Source organism: Rousettus aegyptiacus, unplaced genomic scaffold (genome assembly GCF_014176215.1).
Source record: "Rousettus aegyptiacus isolate mRouAeg1 unplaced genomic scaffold, mRouAeg1.p scaffold_m13_p_7, whole genome shotgun sequence".
NCBI classification, from domain to species: domain Eukaryota; kingdom Metazoa; phylum Chordata; class Mammalia; order Chiroptera; family Pteropodidae; genus Rousettus; species Rousettus aegyptiacus.
Window position 1 is genome coordinate 97,992,547 of NW_023416310.1, and position 12,662 is coordinate 98,005,208.

At 39.7% G+C, this 12,662-nt stretch overlaps 1 protein-coding gene across 6 annotated transcripts in view; it reads left to right on the top strand.

Moving 5' to 3' along the window:
- SIL1 (SIL1 nucleotide exchange factor) overlaps nt 1-12,662 on the top strand; it is a 174,642-nt gene that overhangs the window by 85,941 nt on the left and 76,039 nt on the right. For all 6 annotated transcript variants that reach the window (XM_016160604.2, XM_016160601.2, XM_016160606.2 and 3 more), the window contains one exon: nt 10,045-10,165. In XM_016160604.2, coding sequence (XP_016016090.2) covers nt 10,045-10,165 — 121 coding nt within the window. The remainder of the gene's footprint in view (nt 1-10,044; nt 10,166-12,662) is intronic.

Sequence of the window (12,662 nt, forward strand, 5' to 3'; positions counted from 1 at the left end):
CAAATGCAGGCACTTTGGAATCCCCTAGTGTCTTCTCCAGAAAATGAGCAGTAGTGGAGCTAAGACCCCTGACCCCTGGGACATAGGCATGTTTAACTCCTTCACTTCCAATTTGCCATTTTTTTCCCCCTCCTCATTATTAAGTGAAGCCAGTACCTCACAGTTAATGCCAATTTTAGTGAGAATTTTTTAAATGCAGTTTTATGTGACTCAATTCCTAAGTGGTATTAGAGAGCAGGAAGTATTATAGCTGTGCTGTGGTTTATTTCCAACTACCTGGCCCTTGGTCTCTTGGTGATTCTTTTTCTCTTCTAATTTTATTGAGCCTTTTCTCAGTCTCCTCACCCCAACACATACGCACAATTGAAAATAGATTAACATCTGAATATATTCAGGATTTTGTGGGGATGAAAGACTGTGGGGTAGGTTGGGAGCATATCTTAAAAAAAAAAAAGGGAAGAAAAAAGCCAGAGAAAGAAAGAAAGTAAAGAAAGAAAAGAAAGAAAGAAGTGGCAAGAACTAGTAAACCACAGCAGTTAATAGTTATTGAAAACTGGGTTCCAGCATGGATGTAAAAGCCCAAGTACTCTGGTTAAGGAACTGTGCTGTACCTATAAGTCTTATTGGGTCTTCTTCTAAGTTAACAGGGGAGCATGAGACACATTGAGGGTAGAGATAGAAGGGGGACAGAGGCAATCAGTGGGTGAGGAAACAGACGTGGGATGCCTGTCATAGGTCTCTGGGTAAAAGTAGGCCCTCAGCCCCCTCAACCCTGTTCTCCTTTATTCCATCTTTGGTTTTATTAACATTTGGAGTTCTGATAGGTTCCCTGGGTTGATGGGAAGATTCGCTGCACATACTTAAAGTTCTGGTACTTCTAAGGAAGGTGGACAGACAGGGGGCCATGATAGGATTTCTAGTTTTTCTTGTCAAAATACTATCATCCCTTACTATTCTTATTACTATCTCATTCTTCCAGTTCCTGACCTGTTCCCTTGGTTCGGGCTTTGTTGTGTCTGACTAGATCAAGTATAATAGCTTTCTAACCAGCCTCCCTGCTTCTTGTCTTCCTGTTTTATGTGCTGAGCTCCAAATGCTTCCGGTGGAATTACTCATTGCCCCTGAATATGCCCACTTATTTGCTTGCCTGAAAGATGTTCTCTGGATGTAGAACTCTAAATGTTGTTACCACTCTCCCTCTTTTATTTTGTACTCCTCAGTGGCAGCAGCTGGTCTTGTTCATGTGATATCCTTCCCAGTGTCCAGTACAGTAAATGGCTCTCAGTGGATGTGCAGTAAGCTATGGTTAAAGGAATGCCTAGGAAAGAGCATCCTCTTGCCCAATCCTCAGTAAATGCTTATAGACCAGCCAGTTGTGGAAAGAGGATCACCGTGTCCTAGATATGATTACTTTGAGCCTTTGTCCTTATGACTGTTCAGAGTACCTGTCTGTAACACGTGAAATCTTCCAAGTAGCATTGCTAGTCCTTGTCCTTGTAAATTTGGTATGTAGAGGTTGGTGACCAGCTGTTGTCTGTTCTCGAGGCCTGCAAAGGAGATGCTGGTGAGGTCACAGCAGATCAGATTTTTTAGGATAGTTCTGGAGGGTGGTAAGAGCTGTCAGGGTGGCTATTTGTGAAGGAAGATCTGGTGTTCTGAGGGGCTTTAATGCAGGTGAGAGATTCCCGCCCTTGCTTGGAAGCTGAGCCGGAGAACTCTGCTGAGGCCCTGCCCACATTGTAGATTCTGTGACTCAAGAGGGAAAAGTCAGTTTGGAGAATGTTTTTATTTCTCCTGTTGTCATTGTTTAGTTCTTTTAGAAAATGCATAACTACAACTGCAATCTAGACTGATTCACTATATGTTCTACTGTTTAAAAAAAGGACTCTACTTGTGTTTTCCTTCAAAAAATAACATTAAGCATTGGTTCAGAGTTCAGCACCTGAGAGAGGTTTGTGTACTTTTTTTGTTGTTGTTGTTACTGGTTCAGTTTAAGTCTTGCCTCGGAGTCAAGATAGATGCTCATTTGTGTGAGACAGAGATTTTGTCAGGACTCATTTGGGAGTTTTGAGTAAAAAAGCTGGAGAGGGCTCTGGTAGTCATGGCAACTGGGCCTATAAAGTCTCAGCTATGATCAGCCCTGGTTTGGAATTTTGAGGCCCCAGTGAGGTGAGGACACTGCTTCCTGTTCATATATTCTTTTTGGTCTAGGGAGACTGGACTGGGGACAGGGGACTGGTATTCATTCTGACCTTTCTGGAGGCCTACTGTGTGCCTGGAGTTGAGTCTGAGCTGTGGGCACGAGTAATTGGTTCCTGTCCTTCAGAAACTTAGCATAATTGGGAGTTTTTGCTCTTGTTAACATACACCTACAGGACTTGGTCAATAAAATGTCTTTGTTTCATCCTGGTTGACATTTACCTTTCTGCGGCTGTGTTTCCTGAAGCACTTTTAACTTCTAAGCACTGATCAAGTGTTTTCTTATTTGTTCTTTACAACAATCTTAACACATTAGGGAAAGCAGACATGATAGATTCTTTTCGTTTGACACAAAGACATGAAGATTCAGACAGAAAAAGGAATTCACCAAGCTAAATTCACCGGGCCCTCAAAGACAGTGGGTAGCAGAGTTCCAGGGCTCATGGTGGCAGGGCCAGAGCAGCCCTCAATTTTTGCCATTGTGTCTAGATATGACTTGAAAGAGCCTAGAAGTCCCTGGAATTGGAGGTTTCCAGGCAGGAGTCTACAGAGGACACCTGATATGTCTTGCCCCTCCCAAAGCCACATAACCACTGAAGCATCTGATGCCAAGGCTACAACAAGAGCACCGTGGCACCCATCTCACTTGGCCCTATCTCCACTGAATCAGGGCAGTCACTGTGGTCGCTACCTGGAACCTGCCACTCTGAGTCTCAGAGAGGCAGATTTTTAATCACTGGGCCCTGGGATGTTTTGGGACCAAGATTCAGACAAAATTTGTCAGTAGGTGCAACTTTTCCAGCAATCATAAATTGGCTGTGGGCTGAATTTCATTTATGGGCATGTTTTCTTTGGCTTTTGTATTTTAAAATTTGAATGCTTCAGAGGGCATTTTTCTCAGCTTTCACCACTCTCTGTTATCTTATAGATGGCCCTTCTCAGTCATCTCTTTTACTTGCCTGCCTCATAAGCATTTGTGTTGGCTTTGACCCTTAGGTCACTGTTTCTTACCTTCCCTTCTACCAGGGTTTCTCTTTCCCAGGTGCTTCATGGCACCTGGCTTTGTAGGCCGATTTTCTTCTTCCTACTCTGCCTAGAACTTGTTCTCCTGGGGCTCTCAGCTTAGCTCTGTATACTGGCCCCTAGAAATAGTTGCTGTGGCCTCGGACAGCATCTGATAGACTAATTGCTATTTTGAGGTTCAAAAGGAGAAGATACTGCTTTATTCAAAGAAATGAATTTTTAAAACTTCTTTATGGAGATAAAATTTATGTCATAAAATTCACTCATTTAAAATGTACAGTGGGAATAATTCTCAAACATTATTAGATGGGTGGTTTCCAGGTATGTTGTTTCATGAATCAGAAAAACATTAAAAGAAAATTTTGGGAACCAGAGGCCAACTTTTTTATTTTGCTGAGTTAAGGCCCTTAACATAGAAACAACCCACTATCATCCATCATCGTCATTATCTCATAAAAGTACATTTTAACTATAAAAAGATATAGAAACTATATAATTTCAGAAAAAAGAATTGTTCTTTATATTGGACACTTTCAATTTCCTTGTTTCAGCACCATTAGAATGAATTGCCACAATAAACAAACCATCTCAAAACTCAGCTTAAAATAACAGTAATTTCTTTTTGTATAGTTCTGATTCTTAAAACTGTAGTGATAGCCACATATGCTTCAGGTGCCCTTCAAATAGTTAAACCAACCATGATGTGGAGGAGTAGGAACCCCCAAATGGAATACAGACACAAACAAATGGATTAAGTATTATTAATAGCAAGCATACTGAAAGGAGTAGGGAAGAAAAGAACTAACCTAAGTGACTTTGTAAAATCATATCTTGACTAGATACCGTAGAACTAAAGACAGATACCATAAAACAAAAGACAAAAGAACTGTACATAAATGTTGTAATCTAGTTTGGTAAATGTGTTTCTCATGGATATGAGTTAGCAACTTGGAAACTAGTTTGTATGTATACTAGAATTGTAAATATATTGCAAATAATAAGAGGTTTCTCACTGTTGGGGAAAGAAGTTACAAACAAAGTGGGGAGACAAATGGATTCTGTGGTATTAGATTGGGATCTGAGATATGAGTGTAAACTTATAGTTTTTAAATATATGTACAGACACATAGATACAGAAGTATGTATGTGTATGTATACATACACAGACACACAAATTTCTTAGCTCTGTCCATGAAAGGGTCTAGAAGAGTAAGTAATACCCTAGTAGTTAGTAATGGGCACACTTAGCACTCAGATCTTGGTTTCTAAACACTTGTCTTCAATAAAAGAAACTAAGGTTTCTTGAGAAGTAGTTGATTTCAGGGCTGGGGAAAGGAAAACACAAGATGAACTAGGAACATCTTACGGAACCAGAAAAAAAGGAAATACTTGAAAAAGGAAAATGATGTGGGGAAGGGACTTGTTAAAGGAACACAAGAGCCAACCTAAAGGAGCTCCTAATTGCCAAAGCTAAAACAATTTGAACAACAAAATAAATAATGATGGTATTGGAGTACAACGCACAGAGTAAAATATCCATGAGTTCATACTGGTATAAGTAATTAAATAGATGGAGGAGTGACAGTTTTCCCTTGCAGTGAAATTTCAATTAATGTGTAAGGAAGGAGGGAAGTAGAGAATGGCATTAGATCATCACTACAGTGGTAACTGTTGCAGGATTCCCTTGTTTATGTGGTTTGAAGAGAAAAGGAATTTATATAATCGCAAAGTTTTTCCCCCATGATTTTTTTAAAACAATTCGGTGGTTTTTAGTAGATGCGCAGTATTGTGTAACCATCACCATGATCTATTTCAAGAACATTGTCATTACTTCCAAAGTAAACCACATACCCATTAATGGTCTTTCCCCATTCCTCCCTTCCCCTAGCCTCTGACCTCCACTAATCTACTGTGTCTCTTGGTTTGTCTATTGTGAACATTTCATTTAAAAGGAATCATATGATAAGTGAGTTTTTGTATATGTCTTCTCTCACTTAGCATAATGTATTCAGAGTTTATCCATGTTATAGTATCTATCAATATTTTATTCCTTTTAATGACTGAATAGTATTCCATTGTATAGATATACCATATTTTGTTTATTCATTCATCAGTTGATGGACATTTGGGTTGTTTCCACAGTTTGGCTATTATAAATAATGCTGCATGAACATTATATACAAGTTTTTAAATTTTTTTGGGGTATACATCTAACTGTGGGAATTGCTGGGTTCATACAGTAAATCTCTATTTAATTTTTTGAGAAACTGCTGAATTGTTATTCACAGTTTGGTAATTTGCTATTATTTTTGTTTACTACATTGAAAAAGCTCATAGAGATTATTTTACTTAGATCAAGGCCAGTATCACCAGTAAGAAGATATATTGACATCACAAACCTTGTGATACAATGCACTGAGAATACCATTGCATTATTTCTGTGGTGTCAAAAGTATATGACCTTGGTTTAACCATGAGAAGATACCAAGCAGTGCTGTATAAACTGATGAGTATTCCTCAAGGGTGTCAGGATCAAAGACAAGGAAAGACTGAAGAACTGTTGCAGACCACAGGACATTGGGGAGAAATAACCAAAAGCCATAGGGGATCCTGGAACAATAAAGGACATTAGTGGAAACACTGGTAAGGTTTGAAAAGGACCTTTAGTTTGATTAATGGTATTATTAATTTGCCAGTTTGGATAATTATCTATAGCTATGTAAGATATTGACATTGGGAAAGGCCATGTGAACGATATATGGAAACTCAGTATTATTTTCATAACTTTTGTGTAATAGAGGTGGTTCAAAGTAAAAAGTTAAAAGAAATTCAGTCTTTTATTTTTTTTGCTCACATGTCTGCAAATCAGTTCTACTTGGCTAATCATGGCTGAGCCTAGCTGGGTTTAGCTCCAGTCTGCATTTTGAGTCTAGGTCTGCTCCATTGGTTTCCCATCCATCCCATACTGGAATGCTAGTGGAGCATGTTCTTCTCTTGGTGACGGCAGAATACCAAGAGACGAGTCAAACACACAGGCATATTTCACACTTCTGTGGCACATTTCTAACATCTCACTGTTCAAGGTATGTCAAAAGCCAAGTTCAAAGTCAAGGGATGGGAAAGTCCACTCTACCACTAGTAAGAGGGGCCGCAAGGTCACATAGTAAAGGGTGTGAATACAGGTGGGGGAGGGGAAGAAAATTGGTGCCAATGATGCAGTCTACCACAGATTTCCTCCTCCTGCCTGGGGAACACAGGGGTTGTTATCTGGGTCTTGGCCTGTGATTGAAGTCAGTGACAGTCCCAATGGGAGTCAAAACTCAAGTATGATATGGCCTTACTTAATTTGGACAGGGCTTCTGCTTAATATAGACAGAGTTTCCTCAGGCTGGGGTCTGTCCCCAGGGATTCAGTGGGAGGAAACAGATACCATAGGCTTTGCAGGCCTGATTGCCTTTCTGGATCCCTATCTTATTCTCTGCCTGTCCCTTGCCTGCTACCCCCAGTCCCTAACTTTCTACATGCATGTATCTTGTGACTTTATGCTTTTGCTCTTCCCCAGTGTGTGGTGCCTTCACAGAAGCCCTAGAAGGATCAGGTCACATCACACTTTTTCTCTAACTTGGCCTTTTTCCCAGTGGGTTGGAAACGTTTGAAATACTGTATTTTCTGCTGCCTCTGCCACTGTTGCTCCATGTCTGGCTCTGTGTATTTTCAACAAGCATAACCTATATTTTAAGTTAATGCTATTGTGGTTGTTCTTGCCCCCTGTGGTGGCTTATGTGAAGGGAGTAATTTTGGAATTTTCCCCAATAAAATAAATTGATTCACATAAGAGCCTAGTCTTTTCCTTGGCCAACTTAGCTTGGTATAACCTGTTATGTTCTATAAGTTATAATGTCATGTACTTTTTTTCTTTTCCATTTCTCATTTTGATCAAAAGTCTGAAAGTTCAATATGCTACTATTAGTAGTGTAGTATTAATACTATTACTACATGTTCAGAGATGAGATTAATGCTAAAGAAGCTACCCTCTTACCCCATGGTCAAAGGAATAGGATAGTAGTTGCTCTTGCTAATATTTGACTACTAATTATGAATCTACTTGCCCTAGTGAAAATCCTTGTTGGCCTCTCTACAAACTTCTAGATCAGTAAGGATTTTCTCTTTCATTTTTAATTTTTCACTTAAATAATTATTAAAGATTTGCTATATACTAGGCCATGTGATAGTTCCTGGTGATAAAATGGTGAGCATTTATATTAAGCAAAGAAATAATAAAAAAAAACAACAAAAGTAAAACTATTGGTTCTTGAGGTTAAGTGCTATAAAGTAAAAGGGTCATGGTGCTGTGAAAGCTTTTAAAGGCAGCTGGATCTGGTCTGGGGGAGTGGAGGCTGCCTCTCAGGGGCAGCAACTCTTGGCTGGATTGAGAGGAGGAGGAAAGAGAAGCTGGGTTTGGAAAGAGCATTCTGGGCAAAGCAGAATGGCCCCATGGTAGGAGGGAGCATGGTTCTTTCATGGAATGGAAAAAGCCAGTGTGGCCTAGAGCATGGGAAATGGGTTCTAGATATTAAAGGCCTCATCGACTACTATGAGGACTTTCATTTTTATTGTAAGACAAGTAGGAAGGAAGCCATTTTGAAACGGGGGAATGACATAATCAGAGTTGTATTTTGAAAAAAAACAAAAATGTTTATTATGGAAACAGTTGGATTGGGATGTAAGAGTAGATATGGGAGATCAGTTGGAAGGCTCTGGCAGTGTCCACAAGAGATATAGTGATAGTTTGGACAAGAGCAGTGGTAGGGAGGACATAGAGAAGGGTATGAATTCAAGAGACATATAGTAGGAAAAATCACCAGGCTTTGGAAATAGATTGGATATGGATGTGGGTGGCAAAGTAGAGAGAATAACAAGAATGACTTGCTTAGCATTCAGCCAGGAAGATACTCTGTTGTTTTGTCAGTTTGGAGGCTTTCCAGGTGAGACAACCTCTCCTCTTCACATGTTCAGAGATGAGATTAATGCTAAAGAAGCTACCCTCTTACCCCATGGTCAAAGGAATAGTATAGAAGTTGCTCTTACTAATATTTGACTTCATCTCCTCCCAGAACCAACTTCTTCAGCCGTTAGCTCTATTTGCTTATTCCATCCTGGCTTCTTGATGACTCTTCAAGCCAGCAGCCTTCACAGCCTTTCAGGTTCTTCCAGGCTTTTCTGCTCTTCTTCCTGCATGCAGCCTGCCTGTTTCTGAGTCTGAGCCTTTGCATGCAGGGAGTCCCTTTTACTTTCACTCTGGTGCTCACTTTTTGCCTCATTTAATTCCCCACTTAACCTTATTCAAGAAGCCTCCCAGAGAAAGATTTCTCCACTCTTTTTTTTTAATCCTTGAAATTTTGGATAGGTTTGAGGTCAGAAGGGGATCATTGTGTGCATGTACTCAGGTATTTAAGTTTCTATTTATTTATTTTTTTATCCAAAGATACAGAAATTCCCTGCTGAAATTGGGCAATAGAAATAGAATAGCATGTCTTGGCATAGGGTTTCCCTGGCTCCTTGGTTCTGCGATGGAAGCACAGTGGTTGGTGGAACTTGGAATTCACATTGGTCCTTCCAGAATTGAGAAAACTTAAATTCTTGCTACATGGTTACCCTTTTATACTCAGGGTTTACCTGATCATTCTGAAAGAACTTGTACCATATGCTTCCCTTTATGGAACTTTTTCAGATTGTCATTCTTCTTCAATTCTTAAATCAAGCCCAGCATCAGCAGGGTGATGCCATTCTCTGATAGGAAGAAACAGAGTCAAAATAAAGGTGTCAGAGCAGCATCCCTCTTTCTAGATTTCCAGTCTCCTGAAGAGCTCTGTACCTGAAATTTTCTATCTTTGCAGTAATTGACATTCCTCTTGGTGTTCCCAGAACCTACCTACCACAGAGGTCTGGTTTATAGTAATAGTTGCTTGTTTAATATCAGTTACATGCATGGACAAATAAGTGTAACATTTTATTTGTAGTATGTCATCTTGCAAGATTACTTTTTAACTATCCTTGGATAATTTTGTACTAAGTGTATGAAATAGCCCATCTATTCACAACATTTGTTTTCCCAACTAGTAGATCAGCTCTTCTGAGATAGGTAGGTGTAGATTTTTAATTTCTCTTAGTTTCAATCCCTGCCTCCTTGGCTTGCCATGTCCTCCTGTCTTCCAGTCTCTTGCTTCTTCCTTCTCATAAGTGGTAAGTGCCACAGATTTTATATGTCCAGCTCTGGCCTAGAGACTGGGGAAATAAAAAAGGGGATATATTCTCCGTGTTTAGGGAGGAGAGAGCCTTATAGAAGGAGCGTGATTAAATTGATGAGGGTGGTGACATGTGAGCTTGCTGGAATGGCAAGCTCTCTGGGGTTCCATCAGGGGAGGAACACATAAGATACTGTGGAAGAGGCAGTAATGTAGCCATGTCCTAAAGGGTAAGTAGGTATTCACCATTCACCTACTGTGTTTAACAAAAAGGCGTATTATAGCTCAATTTAAAGAAAACAAGTGGTTTAAATGTACAGGTTCTAACTGGGGAACATTAGTCTCTAGATTGAAGTGCAGATAACCATAACTACTTCACCCCATCCCTTTATGCGATGTGGATTAGCAAAAGGAGAATATGTGATTGGTGTGTGTGGGTTAGAGAGAGTTTTGAAAGAGAAAGAGATATGGATGGATTGATGTAATGGAGCATAGCAGAGTCTGGTCTTCATGAACTATAATAGTGTCCCTCTGAGGACTGTATACCTCATGAGCCTTCTCTGTTCTTGGCTTTTAGGTCAGGCTGTCCCTGCAGGATCTCATGTGCGGCTGAATCTTCAGACTGGGGCAAGAGAAGTGAAACTCCAAGATGAGGACAAGTTTCAAAATACTTTGAAAGGGTCGAAAAAAGGCAAAAGGTACAGTGTCAACCCTAGGCACTTGGAGGCTGACAGCGTTGATTTTGTAATACTGAAAGTAATGACAATTACTTTCCAAAATTCATGTTGATTTCAATTTAAAAAAATTGAAATTTAATAGCCTAGAATTTGATAAATATCTTGGTTTTATGGAAGTTTATGGTCTTTGGAAAGAAATAGTTTGGAAAGCAAATTGATACTTTAAAAAGGGCTATAGGGGGAATGTTTAACCTGCTTTAAAAATGAAGCTATTTTTCCTAGTACTTTAAGAGCAGCCATTTGAATCCCAGCAACTAATATGCTGATTACAGATGAGTCATCTATTCATTAAAACAGGCCTGTTAGGCCTTCTGCTTTGCAGTAATACTTCCTTGGTGAACAATAAAATTGGATTTTAAAGTCTTTAATTCACTGACTTTTCTTCTTGTTAGTCCATATTAAAACAGTATAGTATAAAAGGTCTCCAATGGTAAGAGGTTACCTAATTTTTAAATAATCAGCTTAGGTTATTCATTTTGGGGCAATTCGTAGTCTTTTTTTTTTCTGTTACTTGCTTTGAATTACCAAGTTTCCTTTGCTTGCTGTTTGCTGCATGAGGGAGAAGGAGGTTGAGACACAGGGTTTTGCAGGGGCTGCTGAAACTGTGCAGTTTGAAAGGTTGATATTAATACCAGTCATGAAGTTTATAACACAGGGACCAACAAGTTATGGCCTGCGGGCCATATTGGAGCTGCTACCTGTTTTGCTTGTTTGTTTGTTTTTTAATTTTATGGCCCATAAGCTAAGTTGTTTTTAACATTTTTAATGGTTAGAAATAAAAGAATATTGCATGATTCATGAAAATTGTGCAAAATTCAGATTTTAGTGTCGATAAATGAAGTTTTTAAGGAATATAGCCATGTTCATTCATTTATTTATTGTCTGTAGTTGCTTCTTGTTACACTGGCAGAGTTGAGTAGTTGAGACAATCACCATAAGGCCCACAAAGCCTAAAGATTGTCCAGTCATTACAGGTAGTTTGCTGCCCCTGTTCTAAAACATGTAAGTATTGGAATTCAATCATAGATTGAGCACAATGTTACTCAGTCCTTGGAGGTTTATTACTTTAACAATATTTTGTAGCAGTTAGAAATGAGGCAGAAAAGGGACCTTAGAGACCCAGTTCTTACCTGAATCTTTTCCTTGGTATACATGACAAAAAGGTCATTCAGCTTGTCTATGTGTACCTTCAGTCAAGTGGCACTCACAACCCCAAAGAGCAGCCTGTTCATATTTGGGCAATTTTTACTGTTGGACAATTTGACTTTATATTGTGATAGATAAGGGGATATTTGTCATCCTTGCAGTCACACCAAACTGGGAAGGATCTTTATCTTCCCCTGTCTCTCCAAAAAGTCCTGTACCTGGAGCGCCCCAGGTCTTAAGATGATTCTTTTCTCACAACCATTTATGAGAGAATGAAATCTCATGGTTACAACTCTGTCAACCTTTCTCCATCCCCAAGACACACATATACACACATGTCAGTGTCTCAGAGTACTTCAGGACGTCATTTCTCATATCCAAGACCAGTCTTATTTTCTAAATAAAAAGCTCATTTTTTTCTTAGTTTGAGAATACTGAGTTACAAACTGGATTACTTTGGAATCTTTTATTTGTTGGTTTAAATATCATGAGAAGTTATTTCTCCAATACTTGCCTGTAGATCATCAGTAGAAGAACTTACTGCTTTGTCTGTTGTTCATATCTTTTAAAAATAGGAAGCAGAGCTGTCCATGTGGTCTGTAGCAGACACACCATAAAAGAGAAATATTTGTTTCCACTCCCGACTTCACTTTTCTTCTTTGGAATATTTGAGAGTTCTGCCCTGGAATGGCTTCCAGTATGTGCTGGACAGGTCCTCTTCCTTTTTACTATTTATAGCCACTGGCAAACCCAAAGGCATTGACGAAGTCGTGTGGGTATTTCCCGCCATGACCTAAGGGGTCTCTGGCTGCCTTTGGTAGTAACTTCCTACTCCTGGAGTCGACCTCATCCTATGACTCTCCGGTTTCATTTCACAGTGTCTTCCTGACTCTTTAGCACTGGAATGGGACCAAGGGCCAAAGGGCAGGGCCATCAGATTGTCAAAGAAGTTGGTGATCCCACAGAGTTGATAACCACTGGCTGGAGAGAGATGGTGATCATTCATTCAGCCCAATCCATGGCAGCCTCTCCACTAGTCCTCCTTGATATGTAACTGGCCACACTGCTACACTGAGCTGCAATGCCTATAGACTCTAAAGCCCCTGGGAGAGGTCCCTGACTCTGACTTGTCCCAGAGGGTTCTTTGGCACTGCCTGATTGGCTGTTGGCTCCTAGCAGCAGGTTTTCTTTTGCTTTTTCTTGTGTGTGTTAGGCATTGCCATCCCCACTGGTTTTAGCCCACATCCCTTTCAACCCTGGAACAACCAGGTTCTTTATTTTTAATTTTTTAATTTTTTTAGGTGAGGCGGTT